Source organism: Benincasa hispida, chromosome 12 (assembly GCF_027475165.1).
Source record: "Benincasa hispida cultivar pf3 chromosome 12, pf3_genome.v1.1, whole genome shotgun sequence".
NCBI lineage: Eukaryota > Viridiplantae > Streptophyta > Magnoliopsida > Cucurbitales > Cucurbitaceae > Benincasa > Benincasa hispida.
Genome location: NC_143489.1, coordinates 30399509 through 30422148, shown reverse-complemented (window position 1 = coordinate 30422148; position 22640 = coordinate 30399509). Strand labels below are relative to the sequence as shown.

The 22640-nt window shown below is 33.3% G+C and overlaps 1 protein-coding gene across 1 annotated transcript; it reads left to right on the top strand.

Moving 5' to 3' along the window:
* The first annotated feature begins 19825 nt into the window (after positions 1-19825).
* LOC120067916 (EF hand calcium-binding protein family) lies at positions 19826-20792 on the top strand. The gene has a single exon (XM_039019545.2). It carries the CDS (start codon positions 20103-20105, stop codon positions 20658-20660), a length of 558 nt encoding a protein of 185 aa, XP_038875473.1. The 5' UTR covers positions 19826-20102; the 3' UTR covers positions 20661-20792.
* The last annotated feature ends 1848 nt before the right edge of the window (positions 20793-22640 follow it).

Below are 22640 nucleotides of genomic sequence, written 5' to 3'. Positions count from 1 at the left end.
TGGAGAATCTTTTATCTTACTTAAGAATGTATATTATGTATCTAAGATGAAAAGAAACTTAATCTCCATTTCCTGTCTGCTATAAAAATATGTACAAAATATCTTTTCAATATAGTGAAGTGTTTGTTTTTTCAAGAAGTATTCATATTTGTTCTACAAGACTCGAAAATAACTTGTACATATTAAAACCAACTGAAGCGGAGGTCATTCTAAATATAGAGATGTTTAAAATGGCTGAGACTCAAAATAAGAAACAGAAAATTTCTCCTAATGTCTACCTTTGGCACCTCAGACTTGGTCACATTAATCTCAACAGGATTGAGAGATTAGTAAAAAAAAAAGGTCATCTAAATCAGTTAGAAGATAGTTCTTTACCTTCATGTAAATCATGTCTTCAGGGAAAAATGACAAAAATATCTTTTTCTGACAAAGGTCTTCATGCTAAAGAGCCTCTCGAACTTATACATTCAGACCTATATGGTTCGATGAATATAAAAGCACGAAGAGATTATCAGTATTTCGTCAGCTTTATTGATGATTACTCTAGATATGGCTACATTTACTTAATCAGTCATAAGTCTAAAACTCTTGAAAAGTTCAAAGAATTTAAGATTGAGACAGAAAATTCGTTAAGTAAAAGAATTAAAACACTTTGATCTGATCGAGGTGGTGAGTATATGGATTTACAATTCCATAACTATCTAGCATATGATGGAATTCAGTCCCAGCTCACAGCACCTGGAACACCACAACAAAACGGTGTTGCATAAAGAAGAAATCTGATACCAATTGTAAGAGTAAATCAGCATGCAGTAGAAGAAACAAGGATCAAAAGCACTCTAATTCATTAATTTTGGCAGTTACTAAAGCATGCTCATCAATCACAAGAGGGTTTGAAGCCATACCTTTGTAGAACTTCTTCAAATCTTGATTCTCAACTGTAATCTTCTCTGAAACTTGCTGTGAACCACCTCAAGATCTTCTCCACTATCCTCTTGGAGCTTGAGAATGAGTTGTGGGACTCAAAATCAGCTTGAACGAAAGGAAACTTGGAGAAAAGCTCACTGCTACAACCCACTTGAAGAACAATTTCTTCAGCCCGAATTTTTCTGTAAAAACTCTTTTGATGTATGCCTCAATTCTACTCCAATTTTCTTTATTTATTGTAGGACTTTCATGCAAAGAAGATGGTTGCATGAGATGTAGCTCATGCTTGGAGTTATTGAAGCCAAAAGAAGTGGGTTTGGTGTGAGCTAGTTGAATGTTTAATGTAAAAATCCATATTTCCATTTTGTGTTGATTTTCCAATTTTTTCAATTTTTACCAAAAGATTTCAAAAATCAATTTGATTTTAAAAATTGAAAATATTATTAATTTTGTAAAATCAATTTCATAAATTAATTTTCTAATAAAATTAATAAATAATTATTTAAATAATTCAATTAATTCTAATTAATTTAATATCATTAGACAAATCAACCTTTATATATATAAATCATATTTAAATATAAATTATCCTATTATGTTTAATTCTAATTTGAACGTTTCAAATTAACTTATCATGCTACTCTAAAGCTAATCCATTTACGAGCTAGTAGGGGGACCTCGCGGACCTACAGATCATGGGCTCCAACGATATGAGATTAATTGGCTAAACAGATTATACCGAATTAACCCCCATTCATTAACTAAGGGGTCACTCCACTAAAGCCCATAGTTGAACTCCCCTCACTATAGATATATTATGTCCACTTGATATAACCATGATCAGTAAGTCGATTCTTCACAGGTCGTTCGTAATCACAGCTGGGTCAAGAACACCATTTTACCCCTGTGAATACATCTCGTTCCTTAAGTTCCCACTGACACTCTAATGAACAATTTTAATTCATAATACTTATGAATCAAGTCCTTTCTCTATCATGAGAAGGCGGGGCCCCGATTGTTCAAGACCTTGAATCGGTATTTAAGAGAACAACCTATTTGCTAACCCTAAATTGGGTAGGAGAGAATTCCATCTTGCAGAGCTATGTCCTCAGCTATTCATTCGATCTTATCCCCAAAATGGAAGGTTTATTGAGCAATGTTATTGGACTACTCTCACCCATGCAGATCAAAGGATAATCCTGAACAAATAAGAGTTCATAGCTAGCTCAAGATTAAGATCGAGTTATCCTAGGTTACTTAAAATGAAATAGTCAGTTTAACAGTAAACAGTCGTTATAAAGAAAAGTGACTATTTTGTGGTCCAGTCTCTATGCAAACTCATTGCATAGGATGCCCCCACTCACATGAATGATCTGTGGATCACATCATTTGTATTACCCACAAAATGAGCCGCATCCAATAGTGTTACCAGGATGAGTTACCCAATTTCATCCATATACTTATAAGACCATTTAGGCTATATACTATTAACTTGATCTTGTTTATGCACACATAAAGTTAAAGTATTCATACTATAGCCATGGATATGTTTATTAGATTTTCATAATAGGATGCAAAATCAACAACTTTATTGAATAAATTACTCAATAATATTTTATTGATAAATAGAATGTTTAACAAGAACTGCGAGTTCTAGGACATTCCCAACAATCTCCCACTTGGACTAAAACTCCAATAAGAACAAATATATACAATACAATGTGAAACATAAAGGGAAAATACAATAAACTAGGGCATCTTTAATACCATAGATATTCTCCTAGTTGCCCTAGATTACATCACTCGGAGTCCTAGTCCAACCAAGTGGCCCTCGAACACTTTAGTCGAGAGGGCCTTTGTAAATGGATCAGCAAGGTTGTCTTCAGAGGCTATCTTTGTGATGATCACATCTCCTCAGTATACGATCTCTCTGGTGAGATGGTATTTTCTCTCAATATGTTTTCCACGTTTGTGACTCCTTGGTTCTTTCGAGTTGGCAATAACACCATTATTGTCACAATTCAGTGTGATAAGTAAGTGTATATCTGGAACTACTTCCAAATCAGCCAAGAATTTGCGTAGCCATACTGCTTCTTTAGCAGCTTCATATGCAGACACGTATTCTGCTTCCATTGTGGAGTCAGTGATACAACTTTTATTAATGCTTCTCAAAACTACAGCTTCTCCATTAAGAGTGAAACTGATCCTGAAGTAGATTTCCTTGAATGTACGTCAGTCTAGAAATCAGAATCAGTGTATCCTGTGAGGATCAAATCCTTAGGTCTATACACAAGCATATAATCCCTCGTTCTCCTTAAATACTTGAGGATGTTTTTTACAGCAGTCCAATGACTGTGCCCTGGATTGGATTGGAACCTGCTGACGATTCCAACTGCAAAGCATATGTCAAGGCGTGACATTGCGCACATCAAACTCCAAACTGTAGATGCGTATGGAATTCTTGTCATTTCCTCAACATCTTGAGGTGTCTTAGGACACTATTCCTTTGATAAATGAATTCCATGTCTAAAAGGTAACATACTTCTTTTGGAATTTTGCATATTATATTTTGACAACATCTTGTCAATATAAGATGCCTGAGATAATGCTAGAGTTCTATTCTTTCGAATCCAAAAGATCTGTATTCCTATTGAGCATCACCCAAATCTTTCATTTGAAATTGTGTTGCTAACCATCTCTTTACGTCAGCGAGGAAGCTTGTCTCATTCCCAATGAGCAAGATATCATCAACATAAAGAACTAAGTATGCTACAGTCTTGTTGGCTATCTTTTTGTATACACAAGGTCCATCAACATTCTGTTCGAAGTCATAAGATTTGATCGCAGTATCAACCCTTATATTCCAGGATCTTGATGCTTATTTCAATCCATAAATGGATTGTTTAAGCTTACAGACTTTCTGTTCCTGTCCTTTTTCTATGAACCTTTCTGGTTGAGACATAAAAATACTTTCATCAAGATAGCCATTTAGAAAAGTTGTCTTGACATCCATTTGCCATATTTCGTAGTCATAATATGTGGCAATGGAAAGAAGTATTCTAATTGACTTTATCATGGCAACAGGAGAAAAATTTTCTTCATAATCAACCCATTCTCTTTGGGTAAAACATTTTGCCACGAGTCTAGCTTTACAGGTTTGCACCTTGCTATTTTGGTCTCGTTTCCTCTTGTAGATCCATTTGCAACCTATAGGTGTAACCCCATGTGGTTGATCTATAAGTTCCCAGACAAAGTTAAAGTACATAGACTCCATTTCAACGTCCATGGCTTTTATCCACTGTTCCTTGTCAACATCTTCCATTGCCTTTTTAAAGGTTAAGGGATCCTCTAAACCATCATCATGTATGAAGTTTGAGTTTCTGTTAAACCCATATAGTGTTCAAGTTGTTCAATATTCCTCCCACTACGTTGAGGCATACTCATCTCTTGGGATGGACGTGACGGGACAACAATAGTTGTTAATGGACCAGCTTGATCAACATCTCTTGTTGATATTTCTATAGCATCTTTGGTCATTTCTTGCAATATTAGTTTACTGCAAGTAGATGATTTTTTTATATGATCTTCTTCCAAGAATGTAACATTTATCGATATAAATACTTTGTCTTCTTGGAGATCATAGAACAATCCTCCTTTTGTTTCTTTGGGGTATCCTACAAAAAGGCATAATTTTGAACGTGTTTCTAATTTCTTAGGATTTTGTACCAACACATGTGCTGAACAACCCCAGATACGAAAATGACGTAAACTAGTTTTGTGTCCTTTCCATAATTCATATGGTGTTTCTAAAACACTTTTTGAAGGAACAACGTTTAGAATAAATATTGCAGTCTGTACTCTATACCCCCAAAAGGATTGAGGTAACTGAGTATAAGTCATCATTGATCGGACCATGTCTAACAAGGTTCGATAAGGTCTAGTACATAACATTGCATATGTAAGGTTACCTACGGCCGATGCATAGAAAATTCGTCTCATTTCCTCAACTTCTTAAGGATTCTTAAGACACTATTCCTTAAACAAGACAATTCCATGCCTTAAAGGCAATAAACTCTTCTTAGAATTGTGCATAGAATATCTGACAAGCATCTTGTCAATATACAATGTCTAAGACAAGGCCAACGTTTTGTTCTTACGATCTCTAATGATCTAAATCCCTAGAACAAACTGTGTCTCACCCAAATCTTTCATTTGGAACTAAGCGGCTAGCCATTGCTTTATATCTATCAATAAACCTACATCATTCCCAATGAGTAAGATATCATCCACATATAACACAAGAAAAGCTACTGAATTATTGATGATTTTTTTTTAAACACAAAGTTCATCAACATTCTGATCAAAGCCATAAGAATTGATCACTGTATCAAATCTTAAGTTCCAAGATCGAGATGCTTGTTTCAATCCATATATGGATCAATTAAGCTTGCAAACCTTTTGCTCTTCACTTTGCTCAATGAATCCCTCTAATTGATTCATGTAGATGGTTTCTTTAAGATTACCATTTAAAAAGGTAGTTTTGACGTCCATTTGCCATATCTTATAGTCATAATATGTGGTAATGTACAAGAGAATCCGAATAGACTTTAGCATGACAACAAGTGAGAAAGTTTCTTCATAGTCTACTCCCTCAACCTGGGTATAACCATTTGCCACTAGTCTAGCTTTCAAGGTCTGTACCTTTCCATCTACACCCCTTTTTCTTTTGTAAATCCATTTGCAACCTATAGATTTTACCCCATCAGGTTGATCTACAAGCTTCTAGACAGAATTAAAGTACATATACTCCATTTCTTGATTCATGGCTTTGATCCATTCATCCATGTCAACATCTTTCACTGCTTGCTTGTAAGACAATGGATCATCAACCCCATCATCAGATATGATGTCTTGGGCTTCTATTAAACCCATGTAGCGAACAGGTGGGTTCATAATTCACCCACTACATCGAGGCAATCTCAACTCTTGAGATGGGTGTGCTTGATTAGATGAACTAACATTAATAACTCTTGTTGATGTACTAATCTCTTCAACAATCCTCGTTGAAGTCTTAATAGTTTCATTGGAAATTTCACTTAATACTATTTTGCTTCGTCATTTGTGCTCCCTCATGTGATCTTCTTCCAAAAAGGTAGCTTCGATACAAACACTTTATTCTCTTTGGATTAAAGAAGCACTCACCTCTCGTTTCCTTGGGATAGCCTACAAATAGGCATACTCTCGAACGAGGTTTTAACTTTTAAAATTTTTCATCAGCACATGTGTCGAACATCCCCAAATTCTGAAGTGGCATAAATTAACTTTATGACCTCTTTATAGATCAAAAGAAGATTCAGAAACATTCTTTGAGAGAACATTTTTCAAAATATAAATTGCAGTCACCACTGCATATCCCCAAAACGAGTCAGGAAGTTGAGCATAGCTCATCATAGACCAAACCATGTCCAACAAGATTCTATTTCTTCTAAGGTGTACTAAGGGCTGAGAGTTGGGACGCTATTCCGTGTTTTATCATATAGTCTTAGAACCTCAGATCCATATACTCTCCACCAAGATCATATCAAAGTACTTTTATCTTTTTACCTAACAAGTTTTCAACCTCAGTTTTATAGTTTTTGAACTTTTCAAGAGCTTCAGACTTTTGTTGCATTAGGTAAAGATACCATATTTTGAATAATCATCTATGAAATAGATGAAATATTCATACCCTACTATTTCTTTTACATTCATTGGACTGCAAAGATCTAAATGTATAAGCTCCAAGGTCTCTTTGGCTCTATAACCTTTTCCAGTAACTGATCGTTTTGACATTTTTCCTTCAAGACATGATTCACACACAGGTAAAGAGTTTTTTTCTAAGCGATTTAGAAGTCCACTTTTAACAAATCTCTCAATCCTATTGAGATTAATGTAACCTAACCTTAGATGCCAAAGGTGGGCATTTTCTTTAGGAGAAATTCTTTGTCTCTTAGTTGTTGTTTCCGTTCTGAACATTTCAGTATTTAAGACAACCTTTGTAACTAACGGCCATAGTACATACAAGTTACTTTCCATTTAAGTGAAGCCTATCTCATCCATTCTTCAAAATAGACACTTTATTTTCAGAAAAGGAGAAAGAATACTTTTGTTCAATCAAACAAGAAATGGAGATTAAATTCCTCTTAATATTAGGAATAACATATACGTCATCTAATAACATATATTGTTTCTTGTTCAAAATTAACTTGAGTCTATCTACGGCAACAGCTGAAATAACCTCTCCAGCACTAACTCGAAGAGTCGTCTCTCTAGCTTCCAATTTTCTCCAGGAATTAATTCCTTGATAGGAAGAACAGGCGTGGTTAGTGGTTTATAAATCAATTATCCAGGCAGAATCTCATTCTCCACTAAACACATTTTCAAGACAAGCAAATCAGATTTACTGACATTGAATTTCTTCCTTTTATGGAGAGTAACGGGATTAACTTCAAACCTCATACCACAAACTCCAAGTTTTATCTCAGAGGTCAAGCCACTTTGATAAACTTCACTATAGTTGTTAACATTTTCCTCCTCTATTAGTCCCTTAAAATTCAATATGGACTGGAATTCATGTAAGGAGCTGACACTACTAGTTTCGTCAAAATCAACCTTATCCTGCTTGAATTCTGAGGACACTCGCTCAAACAATTCTTGTATTGATTGCATGATTTGAAATGCAATGACCATGCTCTCATATCTTTTATCTAAGACATCAATTATGCTCCCCAAAACATAAACTTGGGCCTTATCATTGGACTGTGTCCACCTTTCATATGCATCACGAACATTTCGAGTTGCATCAAGGGTTGGGACTAGAGGACATTCCTCATTCAAGATGAAATTAAGGTTGTCAACCAGGAAAATAGTTTCAATCATATTTTTTCATGTTGTATAATTAGCTTTGGTTTTATTTATAGAGGCTAACATTGAAGTTTAGTAATTGATCTACATTAGATTTTAGCACAACTCTTATAAATCCAATCAAGTTTAGTAACATTTTAATGAACCCCACTTTAGATCTAATTTTGCAATGATGCTTTAGTGAACTAAGATAAAAGTTACCGAAGGGTGGTCAATTACCCCTTCATTGAACTAAGATACTCTCAACCAATCATTACACCAGAATAACTCTTATTTCTATAATAATTAGTCACCATTGATTTAGTTAAGAAATCATTGACTTCCTCAACAATTAAATGTGACCCTCCATTTTAGACCCTAGAGTTCCACCCCAATGAGCCAACCACAGGGAAAAATCGATTAGGGGCAAAAACTAAAGCAATCCTATCCATTTCTAGAGTTCGCCCTAATATTTACCTAATGCACAAACCATCCAAAGGGAGACGCTTCCAGGGCATCTTGAGGTCATGCAAGAAGATATCAAGATGCAAACCAATGAAGGAGATTGTAGGACATGTTGACACACAACCTTCTCCCACTTACTATAAATACTTCTTCCATTCACCTTGATATTGACCCATGAAAACACCATCCGAAGAGGGACGCTCCCAGGGCACCTCAAGACCAAGCATGAGTCTCACGATGTGAATATTAAGGGAGAACATGAGTGGAAAAGTGACATATCATATACATCTTTTTCCACCCACTAAATATTTTAAAACCTGGGGTTTATTACTTAGGTAAAATTCGGTTGATAAATTTATCTAAGTGTATTGTTAAATGGGCACAATATAACACTTATATTGGATAGTTTAACAATATATGATTCTTGTTTATTAAACACTTTAATAAACCTAATCATGTTTACATGCTTATAAAATATTTGTCTAATTCATCTTCTAGGTCGGTTCTCAAGTAGGGGTGTTTCGTTTCCGTCAGCTTAAATACCCCAACCTTAGATAGAACATTTTTTAGACATAGGTCCCTTATAAAAAATTATTTTATAAATTTAATCTTTTATTTTTTTCATTTTAATCCTATTAAAAAGAAAATAAAATATTAACCTATTTCTAATCAATTGAATTAATATAAAAATTATATTAATTTAATTAGTTTTTATGCCAACTTTTGGTTTAAAGTTGTTGATACCAATTGAAGGGATTTGGAATTCTCACGATGGAAGCATACGAACGTCAGGTGCCTTAGAAATTCGTTTATGAAAATTAATTAAATAGAGAGACAAAAACTATGGATAAACATACACCCTTAAGCATGCTTTCTACGTAATAAAATACAGAAAGGAAAAATTCTCTCAACCAAATCTCTTCTCCCTTTTATCAAAGTTGATTCGCAGAAGCCCACAACTCTTTGTTGATTCAAATTCATGAGAATAACAGGGAAGATCTCGTGTTCATTTCTCCATTGGTGTTGCTGCTATAAAGTTCCCTTCGTGTTCGTGAGAAGGAGATCAATTCATGATCTTGGTTGTGAAGAGGAAAAACGAAAAAACGTTCTTCAAGGGTATGTTACATTTCCCTCATTTCCTCTTTATTTTCACGATAGAAGCATGCTTAGGATTCAATTTGTTTATCCATATTTCTGTCCCTCTGTATTTTAAGTTCCATAAAATAAGAACAAGACACAACGCATTCAATGACTTCCGCTTCAAGGAATTCAAATCTCTTCAAGTTTCATCAAATAATCTTGGATCTTAGTTTATTGGCTTTGGGTTAATGCAACTAAATGTCAAATAAAATAACAACTTATTTTATTAAGTAAATAATCTATTTGTACAAATGAAATACAAACTATGAAACCACGAGATTTGGGGAATCAACGGTAACATATTTTTAATTAAATAAAAACTTCCAAAATTCATTTGTTCGATCTTTGTCAAATTTCAACTTGCCAAAATAGTCAAACTAGTCAATTCTTTTTTAAAGACCAAGGCCGACCCTTTTATAAGGGAGGTTGATAAGTAAGGGGGAAGACGATTTAAAAAAAAAAAACAATTGTAATGTATATATGGTCCAGGCCGACCATGGCAAGACAAAGAAAGTACGAGGCAAAAAGGAAATTCATTAGATAGTAAGGAAAGCATATACGAGGAAGCCCAAACAAACTAGAGGAGTAATCAGAAACAGAGGAGAAAGTAACATAATAAGAGTAAAAAAAGGCCAAAAAAAAAAAAAAAGAAATAGTCATCCAAGAGGACAAATACGCATTGTCAAACATCATCGCCTCCGCTGACACTTCCCCCGGCGGCTAGGCCCCTGCTTTACGCCAGCATCAACATCCGAAGAATGGAAAGCATAAGGGTTATTTCATAGAGTCTCGAAATCTTGGGTCAGATAGTCAAAGCTCATATCAAAATGATGGAACAAGCTTCTCTCTTTGCTAAACTTCACACCATATTCCATACAAGAGTTTTGCATTTTAGTATAGGCTTCAGTATTAGTGAATTTCTGCTCAAGGAAAGGGTGTCATAAAGTATAGATTCGGCTTTCTCAAGTTTGGTTTGGAGGATTGTGATGTTAGCCTCGGAAGATTGAAGCTTCGATTGAAGCGAGCAATATTAGATTGGGCTTGGGTCAATTCCTACCATGGAACTCGAAATTCCATTAAGTAGTCGATACAGTTAGCCATGCTCATCGTCGATGTCACAATGCGAGAAAAAGCTTGAGAAAAGGAAGACAGGAAGGGCCAGTCAAAGTTAACAAGCTATATGGTTGACCTCGTACAAATAAGTGCCAAGGCCAACTGAAGTACTGTAAATAAAGAGTAAGAAAGAAAGGATATGTAAGACACAACAGACTCACATCAATAAAATCATTCATAGTTCTTGTAATTTCATCGATCGAATTATCATATCCAAATTGGGGAGAAAGGCACCTAGATCCAACTCCCTACCAAAGAGAAAAGCTTTGTGCTAGTAATTCTGTTTCACCACCCACTCCAGAGAAGCCATAAGAAAAACGAAAGTAAATATCTAACGAGAAATAATCTTCCGACGGAGAAAAAATTTCAATATGGAAATGGGATATTGGAGACACATTGGAGGAATAGGGCAAGGGGGGAGATGGGCAGAATACTATTAGGTAGGTTCATCGTCGATGAGGTCGGTTACCTCATCCTGAGGCCTCCTAGAAGAGTCACCTTTCTCTTTCCCCTTTCAGCTCAGCTTATGGTGAATTTCAGTCATCGAAGCAGTGCGAGGAAGCATCTCTACAAATAAAAGGAGTGTGTTAAAAAAAAGTAGTTGAGGCCGAGGCTGAGAGTAAGAACTCAAGGTGAAGAAACCGTGAGGAAAGGCAAGGCTAAACGACACCAAGTTGCGTTGTTGGACTAAAGAAAGACCAAAATTCTGAGATTCAAGAAGATTGCAAATAATATCCAAAAAAGAAGCTACGCCCAAGGATCTGTTAGAACCGTATATCGAGTGAAGTGTGCCCAATAAGAGGAAAAAGGAAGAAAGTATGGTTTACTATATTCCCTAAACTCCATTGGAACCGCATAGTGGGAACCTTCAAGGCCAAGAGAGAGCAAGTTCCCGCTAACCCAAAACCAGTTATTTTTCCAATTTTTCATAAAAGAGGGATTATTGACCACAATCCCTTCCCTAGAACTTAGGTAATAGAAGTATTCACCAAACTTTGGGTTGTGACTAAAATTGTGAAAGGACATAAAATTTTGTGGCAGATAAAGAAGAGTCATCACCTTATTGGACCCATAAGATATAACAACCAAGTAAATTACTCCAAACGTTCAGGACAATTTGGGCAAGGGCAAGTTGGACCAAAGCCATGAAACTTTGAAGGAATAATTGTAGAGGAAGACAGACACCAAAAGGAAACATAGCCAAGTAAAATCCTACCGCTCCAAGAAGAGGATTAACAATGCAACCATTAGGATCAAGGACACTCAAATGGACATTGTCAGGAATATGGTAATCAAGCCTTAGTTTTTCAAGTTGAGGAATGTTAATGAGTGAATGAAGGTTGATAGGATGAACTTCATCTTCCATCTCGAACATCTCAGCATAGGACTCTACTTCTTGATAAGAGAAATTTGATGAGTTGTCATCGGAATAATCATCATCACCATCAAAAGGGGTGAGATTCATGCTACTACTACTCAGCATAAAGCAAGGTTAATCTAATAAATGGTAAAAAACAAAAAAGAGTAAGGCGAAGAAGAGAGAAGACTAACCTTTGAAGAATGAAGGAATATTTTAAGGGAAGGAAGAAAGAAACTCGGCCTTGGACAACAAGAGAACCAAAGGGAGTTGGAAGTGCATGGTTCAATTTTGAAAGTAGAAGTATAAATAGAGCAAGATGTAAGAAAGAAATACATGGCTCGGCCTCGGCTAGGAAGAGGAGCACTATTCATTTTGCATGCATACTATTCACTACCACCTTGAAGGGAAACTTGAGACATTAATTGAATAAAGAAGAGGTGATTGCAGAGAATCTACTTAGTGCTGACGCTGAGGCCCCTATTAACCATACATAGGCTACGTCAAAGAGATTGAAAAGCTAAAAAAAGAAAAGCACGAGAGAATCCCATGCAAGCAAAAGTGAGGACAAAAGGATTTTTGTTAATACATGTAAAAGCAAAGCATGGGGAATAAGAAGATTCCATCATGGGCTGATATGACAAATGAAGAGTTTATCTTTAGCCTAAGAAACAAGAAGGGAAAAATAAAGGAGTTGACACATCAATAGAGTGATAGGACAAGTGAGAAAAAAAAAACAAAAAATCAAAACAAAAGAGAAAAAGAAGAGAAAGAGAGAAGGGGGCCAAGGAAGTGCAACCCATGGTTGGCCTTGGCCCAAGGGCCAACTAAGGAAAGCCCAGAAAGGAACATCATAGGGGGCTTCACACAGAGGGCTTTGAAACAGCTGGCAAAATAGTGAATGCCAGTTAAAGGAAGAGACCACATATGGATTGAGATGAGAAGCAACAACAAGCCGAGAAAAGCGACATGAGGGAAGTGACAGATAACAAGCTACAACCAATAAAAGAAAAAGGAATGCCTGGAAGCCAAAATCTAACTTGACAATATTCTGGGATGACTCCTAGTCCAAGGACAACCCAGGATCAGTTAAGCAATAATCAGTTGTCGGGGCTTATCCCAAAGGTGGGCCTGACACGATTTTGCGCATAACTTCGTAATGAGGTGGAGAAGCGCGTTGGAAAATCAATTGGACCTCAGAAGGGTTTGTCTTGTTAGGCCCAGCAACCGCTAGTAAGTCTAAATTAAGTTTCGCAACGAGCTAGTGTGGAGTTTGAAGGGGAGATTGTACTCCCAAGATAGATTACAAGAATCGAAATTCGCAACAAAAGGTTCAGGAAACCACGAACCCTAACTTGCGAGTAGGGGACTAATATTGTGGGTGGATTCTGGAACCAGGTATAGAATGGTCAATATGTAGTAAATGAAAAGGTGAAGAATAAGACCAAAAGAGAGATGGGTTAGTGGGCCTCGGCCAAGTCGAGGACGTACCCATCAGGAACGGCCCCGAGGATGTTTAGCCCAGAATAAGCTTGGCAAAAAAGAGATGAAACCCTAAAAGTGTCAAGTAAGAATGTTGGGTTGGTCGGTCTCGATCCCAAGGGAATTTCTGAACAGACAGCTCAGTTAAAAACCCTAATCGGATAAGGAATAGGAGAAGGTGCAAAACTTATAAATAAGACAAAGAATAATGTAAACAGGGGGAAATTCTAAAAAATCGATATCAAATTCCCTCTTCTCCTTCCAACCTTCTGACTTAAGCATTGAAGTGGTTGTAGCTTACAGTACACTGGTGTCCAAGTTTTTCTTTACTTGCATCCTAGCTCTCTTCCCCAAAATAATAAATTTACTTTTTTTGTCCCGTGGAGATTAGGTACGCTCGCTTGGTCAAAAAAATTGGCATCAACAAGTGGTATGTTTTTATTCTTAACAATTTAGCATAAATAATCCTAGGGATAAATATTTTTAATATAGATTATAAGGAATTTTATTTATAAATTTTTATAATTGCATCAATTTACACCATCTATTATGTTAGTTTAGATAAACATCGTGTGGGACTTATAATTTTATCAATTAAGCTCCTAAACTTTCTTAAACGAAACAATTTAGACTCAATTAAGATTCCAATTTGAAAATTATCCGTGTGTCCATTTTATTAATCCGACATTTGAAGAAGTTTATACACATGTAAGAATTGAATGCATGAACAATTTTCAAACATAATTTAAACAATGAGTCTAAATTAATTTACTTATAACACTTTATAAGTTTATTTGAAATAATTATATATTTCACACGATATTTTTCAAACTAAGTTTGAAATAAGGTGTAAATTCATTACTTATGAAAATTTACCGTTTAAATTGATATAATTATTAGTTAAAGGTTTAAATGGACATAACTCCTAAAGTTTAGGGGTGTAGATTGAAATTTTCTTTAAAAAAACAAAATTTAACCAACTATGTCTATTAACAAACTTTCATTTTCTAAAAATTCATTCTTCTTTATTTTTTGACTTTTTAATTTTCTGAGTGCGATAGAGATGGAAGATTCGATTTCTTGTTCCTTAGCACAATGGTAAAGTGGTTTGAACTTCCGTTTTTTAATTTTGTGTTGTTCTATTTTATATTTTGAATGTTGTTTTATTTATTTTCCTTTCTCCTTATCCTTTTTTTTCAATGATTTTGTTTTATTTTCTAAATTTTGGAAATTTTCAAGTTTTTAATTTGGGAAAATTAAAAGGATATTGTCCAGTTAGAAACTATTTAGGAAAATATTGTTGTTTTCAAACTATTTGTAAAAATATTGTTGTTGTTTTTTTTTAAATAAGTCGAGGGTTGAAAATTCGACCTAGCACGTTGAACTTTGAACCCTCGACCTTGCCCTAACATTATTATTGAGTCTGTTTAATTATCATTCTAGAGACCTTCCTCATAATTATTTGATGTGGAGAGAACGAAAGAGGGAAGAGTAAGAGAGAGAGCGAGATTATGAGAGAGAGCGAGATTTTAAGAGAGAGCGAGATTGAGATTTTGAGAGCGAGAGTGAAATTTTGAGCGAGAGTGAGATATCCGTACAAATTTCCCTTTTTTCTTTTTTTAATTATTACACATTCCACCTTCTTATTTCTTTCTTCCTTTCTTTTTTATTTTTTTTATTTTCCATTTTATAAAAACAATTTCTAAAAAAAAAATTTTATTATTTATAATTTAAAAAAAAAAAGAAAAAAGAAAAAAAAAACTCCATCAAAATCTTGGTACCAAATGTACAAAAGGAATCCAAGATCATTATTGTAAAATCTTTTAAACTATTGACCTCACTACTGTGCTTAAAATTTCTGTTCTTTATATCAATAATACAGTCTTATTTATAGACTTGCATGTGAAGGTTTTGAGTGTTGATTTGATTTATTATGTCCCCAAATTATTATCTAAAATATGTAAATTTGAATATTGAAGTTTTTTTTACCTAACTTTTTAGATTTAGACTATCTGATGTTATTATTTATGTCAATGACATTTAAAAGCTTCTATATCAAAATAATTACTATTCATAATATATAAAAAGAATAAATTTAAAAAAAAAAATCTCATAAAAATTTTTTAAAAAAATGTAAATTAAATACCTCATTTATATAAAAATAATTACAAAAATCAATGTGTCCCACAAGGCGGACGTCGTCGATTTCGAGCTGGTTGTCATCGTCGACTTCGAACTTGAGGTTGCTCGGATTCTTCTTGATGTTGCTCTGGTACCTCTGCAGGCGCTTCATAATATAAATATTCATTATGCTCTCCACGACCCCGACCATGTTCATGCATGTATGAAGACGAAGGATCAGCCTCTGAGTCATAATGTCTTGAACTAAATGCTGGCATCATCATCATCGGACTAACATAATCAGTTTGACTCTGCGTCTGCATCATAGGGGGCAACTCTTCCACATTATGTCAACCTCATCAAACTCATCCTCTTCCCGAACAGGTCCTCTACGTTTAGAAGCTGATGGAGGAACAATAGGTATATTGTACATATAATGAATTTCCTCCATATAGCTTTGGTTGTCACTACATATAGCAAGAACTGGTTCGGATCATTCACAACCTCACGGAGTCTACGGTTGTTTGATCTCTGTGAATTATAAAAAAAATTAGACAATATTTAAAATAAATTTAAATTAAAAATAATTAGATAATATTCATTTACCAGATGACCCACAGCTGCTCCCAGACGAGTGACGTAGCGCCTTATAATATTATTATACCAATGAATATATTCTGGAATGACATCTGTGTCAAACTATTCAAGAGAAACCCCCACTGCAATAAACCTTGCACGATAGTGCCATCGCACTTCTAAATGTACAACTCTTTCGGACCAATCTCCAGTCCTTAGGTCAATATCATGCACTACGGGTTCAGTATTACAAGGCGATGGGACATTCTGCTGAAAACTGAATTGTCTCATCACCCTGTCAGGAAGATGCCACTCACCAATGTGAAAACATATGAGAGGACTCATCGTCTGCCATATGTTTTGACCATTCGTACAAAAATTAGGCAAAGTATGCATAATAATTTTGTACGACTCCCAAATAACCTGAAAACAAAATATTATATTAGAGAATATTAAAGACAAATACAATAAAAATGTGTATAAAATAATCAATTAGGTTTAGTGTAATGTACCGTTGAAGCAGATCAAACATGTATCTATACTGGCTGACTACATATGTGGCTGTCCTAGTCACACAAAATTTGTCTCTCCACCTAAATTTTTAAATTGATAATTTAGAATTTAAATTAACTAGATCAGTGATATAAAAATTAAATTGAATTAAAACAACATACCGAGAACCTTAGGCTCGTCCAACTAACTGAGCGTCATTAACATGTTGTAGCTGTGGAGCCATTGTTGGAAATTACTCCCAAGCCCATAGTTGCAAAAGTATGAGAGGTCCAGCTATCTCTCGAACCTCAGGTCTTGTTGCTTTGCATAGTTGTCTATACAACCATGCCAAGCATGCTCCACCCCACGAATACCGCCCCGCATCATGGAGGTTAGCTAATAGTGGCAGGAACATCAAGTGAACAAAATGACTTGATTTATCTGAAAATAGACTTCCACCCATTATTTGTAGTATATATGCTCGCGCACATCTTATGACGGTTTCCTCGTCTACATCATCTGTGAACTCACGAAATTGTGTTCCTAACCATATTAAACTTAACCTCGATCCTTTAATCTTATCGGCAGGTGGGGTCGCACCGAGGTACAGTTGACAAACTTCTAACCAATCATCGTACATCACTCCGGTGACAGGCTCACCGTCAACAGGTAACCCCAACTACACTTCTATGTCTTGTAGAGTGATAGTGCACTCTCCAACAGACATATGAAATGTATGCGTCTCGGGCCTCCATCTCTCGACCAAGGCTGTGATCAGATGCCAGTCTAACTGAATAAATCCTAATCTGGCAACCCATAGAATCCAGATGTGCGCAGTAGCGGTAGTATTCGAGGGTGGAGCGGGATAGTGCGCTAGAGAACTACCTCTCGACACCTGCAAGATATTTCTCCAATAGTACGATCTCACCATACAACAGATGAACGATGAATGGACTGGTCGTACAAAACATCGGGATCAACAAGTCCTGGGTTTAAAACCATGATCTGAAAAAAAAAATATTTATTTCTCAATTAAAAAAATATTTGTTTCTCAATTAGAAGAATAATGTACAACTTAATTAAAAGAATAATGTACAACTTAATTAGAAGAATAATGTACAACTTAATTAAAAGAATAATATACAACTTAATTAAAAGAATAATGTACAACTTAATTAAAAGAATAATGTACAAGTTAATTAAAAGAATAATGTACAAGTTAATTAGAAGAATAATGTACAACTTAATTAAAAGAATAATGTACAACTTTATAAAAAAAAATTGAGAGTGAGATTGTAGGAGAGAGCGAGACGCATACATTCCATAGACGTTGGAGATTGTCCCATCCTACAATCTCACTCTCTCATACAATCTCGCTTTCAATCTCGCTCTCTCCTACAATCTCGCTCTCTCTTATAATCTGCTTCACCCACTTATCTTCCTTGTCGAGGGTTGAAGTTTCGACTTATGTATGTCAAAACTAGCGAGATTTCCTTTTCCTTGTCGATGGTTGAAGTTTCGATTTATGTATGTCGAAACTTCAACCCTCGACAACCCTAATTTACATATTGTTTCCAAGTTTTTCTTTGTTTGTCGAGTTCTCAACGTTCGACCTCTACATTAGTCGAATCCTCAACCCTCGACTTCTAGCCTCGAACTCCCAAAATAACAATATTTCTCTAATAAGTTTCAAAACAACAATGTTTCTCTAATAAGTTTTGAAAACAACAATATTAATATTAAGGTCCTTTTAATTTCTCTCTCTCTTTCTTTTTTTTTTTTAATTTATTTTCTTTATTCAGATAAATTTTGGAAACGCTTCCTTTTTTTTTTTTTTGTTTCTAAGGTATTTTGTTTTGTTTTTTCAACGTCGCAGACACTCTATTTTTTTTCTTTAATATTGTTTTGCTTCTATTGAAAATGTTGAACTAGTTCTCTAATCTCATTTTATAAAAAAAGAAATAGTTTGTCTTAAAGAAAAATTATTTTAAATGAAAATATTGTTAAAAATATTTACAAATAATAGTAAAATATCATCGTCTATCCGTGATAGACCTTCATAGACTACTATCCATCTAATGATACTTGATATAGACACAGATAGTAATATATCGTACTGTAAAATTTTGCTATATTGATAAATATTTTAGTTTATTTTCCTATATTTGAAAACAACCTTTGTCTTAATCCTTATTTTCAGTGTATATAAATTTTTGTTACAAAATTTAGAATTTAACTAATTAGGGTCTTTAGATTACTCAAATTTAATTACAAAATATAAAATTAAACTAGACTAAAAATCTCAAACACCAATCAAGATGTTCTTCAACTGAATTTTAATTAAGAAAAAAACTTAAAAGATTTTTTTTTAAAAAAAAAAAAAAAGTTATTTTATATGAATTTCCAAGGGGGGAAAAAGAAAAGTAATAAAGTAATTGTCATCAAACACTTGAATTTAAAATACCATTAAAGATATTTGATAAGACAAAGAAAAAATAAGAAAAAAAAATAGAAACGGCCATTATCAAATACATTTTTGTTTCTGTTCCTTTTTGCTAAACATATAAATAATAAACAATTAACATGAAACAACAAGCGAAAATTTGTTTCATTTTTCATTTCATTTTTTCTCTTAAGAATTCATATTAACATATATTTTTATGGTTGTTGAGATTTTCAATTTAATTTATGTTTATATATTATAATTAAGTTTTCAAGTTACATTCGAGTGATCTAAAAACTATTACAAAATTGCTAAGACTTATCATGCCTTAAATAAATTTTTATGTTCGAATTATTATTAATTTTAAAAATATAAAAAAAATTCACAGATAAGAAAATGCTAACCTACTCATAGAAATAGCAAAAATAACATTTATAGAGATATTAATAGACTTCATCAGTTTTTATATGTCGATAAACTTCTATCAATCTCTATGCATGATAAAATTATATAAGTTTATATGAGTGATTAACATTAATACATAATTATAATTAAATTTTGTTATTTGGCTATTTTTGAAAATTCCTCTTATTATTATAAATATTATAATAATAGATTTTTATCATATTTTTGGTAGACATAGAACAAATTTCATGAAAATTTGAGAAAGCGAAGAATTTAGATAAATTTCTTATTTTGTATTTTATTAATTTATATATAATGTTTAATTTATTTTATTATTATATTATATTGTATTTATTTTAATGTTATATTTTATTGATATCCGTTCCTTTGACAACACTTATATATTTATTATTGATAGATTTATAAATGGTTGGGTTCATTATTATTATTGACTAACATGCTTTGCATGACTTACATTAAAATTTTCATGTGCTTCCATTTGAAGCGAAAGCTTAATCCCTTTTCTCTCTCTAAATTTGGAAAATCAAATTCCATGGGATTTCAATCTGTTACAATCTCCATTTCCTTCTCCAATTCTGTTTCTTCCAAATCCCTCTCCTTATATATCTCTAATTCTTCTCCTAATCCTTGTCTCTAATCCATCGATTTTCCCCTCTTTTCGAACGAATCTCTGTAATCATGGGATTCAAATCTCTCTTCTCCAGGAAGAAGAAATCCCATTCCTCCACCGATTCACCGCTTGGATCTACCACCGTTCCGATTCTCGGATCTCTCAATTCCCGAGCGCAAATCGCCGAACTCGAGCAAGTTTTCAAGAAATTCGATGTCAATGGCGACGGTAAGATCTGTTCCTCTGAACTCGGATCTATTATGGGGAGCCTAGGGCAACCGGCCACCGAGGAGGAGCTTCAGAACATGATTAAGGAGGTAGATGCCGACGGCGATGGCTACATTGACCTCGACGAGTTTATCGAACTCAATACCAAGGGCGTTGATTCCGATGAGGTGCTTGAGAATCTGAAGGACGCCTTCTCTGTTTACGATATTGACGGAAACGGATCCATCACGGCCGAAGAATTACACGAGGTTTTGAAAAGCTTGGGCGATGATTGTTCTTTGGCGGACTGCCGCAAGATGATTACCGGCGTCGATAAAAACGGTGACGGTATGATTAGTTTCGATGAATTCAAAGTGATGATGATGAGCGGTTCTCGATCGCAAGGCTTCAATGGTTAATTTTAATGCTAATTGATAATTATGAGTAAATTAGCTATTTTGCTAACCTTTTCCGTTCCTTTATTATCTAAATTAGGAATTATTTGTTTGTAATTGATTTTTAATTCTAATTGAAAACAAATTTAGTAGAAATTGCAATTTTTCTTTTTTCAATTTTTAATACCATTAATGGGGTAGGTTGGGAGGAAAGACTTATCAACTCTATTCAAATTTCCTAATTATTAATTAATTGTTACACATTTTTTGTATTCCAAAGAGAAGAAAAAAAAATGCATTAAATTTGAAATTTTAATATTGGAGATGGTTGAGATATTATATTTTCTACCTACCCAACTTTACTAGAATCATAGTATTAAATTTTTGTTGAAATGTCAAAATTTCTATCATTTCTATGGTTCCACATTGACATGGGGTGAATTTTTTTATCATTAAGATTCAGTTTCGTATCTCTTTCATTTTTTTTGTTTTTGAAAATTAAGTATTATGTTTTTTGTTTTTTGTTTTTAAAAATTAAATCAGTTTTCATTTCTTACCATGATTTGTATCTAAGTAGATCTTTCAAAATTCGGTTTTTTGGTAGTATCTATAAAAACGTGGCTAAAATGCCACTAATATCATTGTAATATAAATACCATGTTTATTAACTAATATAAATTATTTTTAGAATTTTGTCAAAAATATACATAGATATTTAACTCAAGAAAATAATAAATTTTTAATTACTTCCTCAAATGTATCTATATTTATTTATATAAAATGGTCCTTTTTTTCAAGAGAAGTTTGTGTTTCTAAATAGTTGTTTTAAAAAAAAAAAATTTTAAAAAAAAAAACCGAGACATAAATGAAAACATATTATGGTTGTTAATTAAGCTTGCATTGACATACACCTTCTTCGTTCACCCCTTCCATCTTTTTAGACTTTTCAAGTCCTAAACAAGTTTCAGAAGTACAAAATAGATTTTTGAAAGTTTTTATGGCTAAACTATTTTATTTTATTTTTTAAATATTGAATAATTTCTTTTATCTTGTAATCTATTTAAAAAGAGACACATTATGATATCGAAAAAATGTGCAACCATAATTTCGAGGGAAATTATTTTAGTGAAATTGTTTTAAACGCTAGACTCTAGAAAATATTTTTAAATAATAGCACAATATCCCACTCTGATACATTAATGATAATATAATTTTGTATTTTAAAATTTAAAATTTAAAATCTAGATACAATGAAAATATAAAATGTTGTTTCAAAATTTCCATTGTTAGAATCACAAAATCCGAAAATAGTTTTCGAAACAAAATTCAAAATTTAAAATTCAAAATCTAGATATAATGAAAATGTAAAAATGTTTTTTTTTCAAAATTTGCATTATTTGGGTCCTAAAATTCGAAAATAGTTTTCAAAACAAAATTGTTATCTAACCAAATATATATTTGCTGAATTTAATGATTCTGAAAACATAAAACAAAATTCAAATTATTTAGGTCCTAAATTGTAATATAATAATCCATATTCTTCTATTTAAATATTAAAAAAATTCAAATAAACTCTTAACTAAAATTTAAATATAACATTCTAACATATATGTGCACAGGAAAAAAAATAGAAATGGGCTGGCATTATTATTTTTTTTTTCCCCTTTCTACGATGGAGAAGAAATGATATAATTTGATCAAATAATTGCAAATTATTAAAGTTTCGTTAAGTAATCATTTTATTTTTTATTTTTTATTTTTAAAAAATAAGCTAAAGATTGGGTTAGATTAGTTTTGTTCCTGGATCGAGTTAGTTAAATTTTTTCTGGATTAGATTGGGTCGTGATTAAAAAAATTTGAGTTGACCCAACCCAACCCAAATTTTATATATATATATTTGTTTAAAGTTTGATTACTTTGTATTGATTAACTTGTGAATTTTTAATATTTTTATTTTAAAATTATTATAATATTTGTCTTTGTTTAAAGTCTGAAATAAAATAA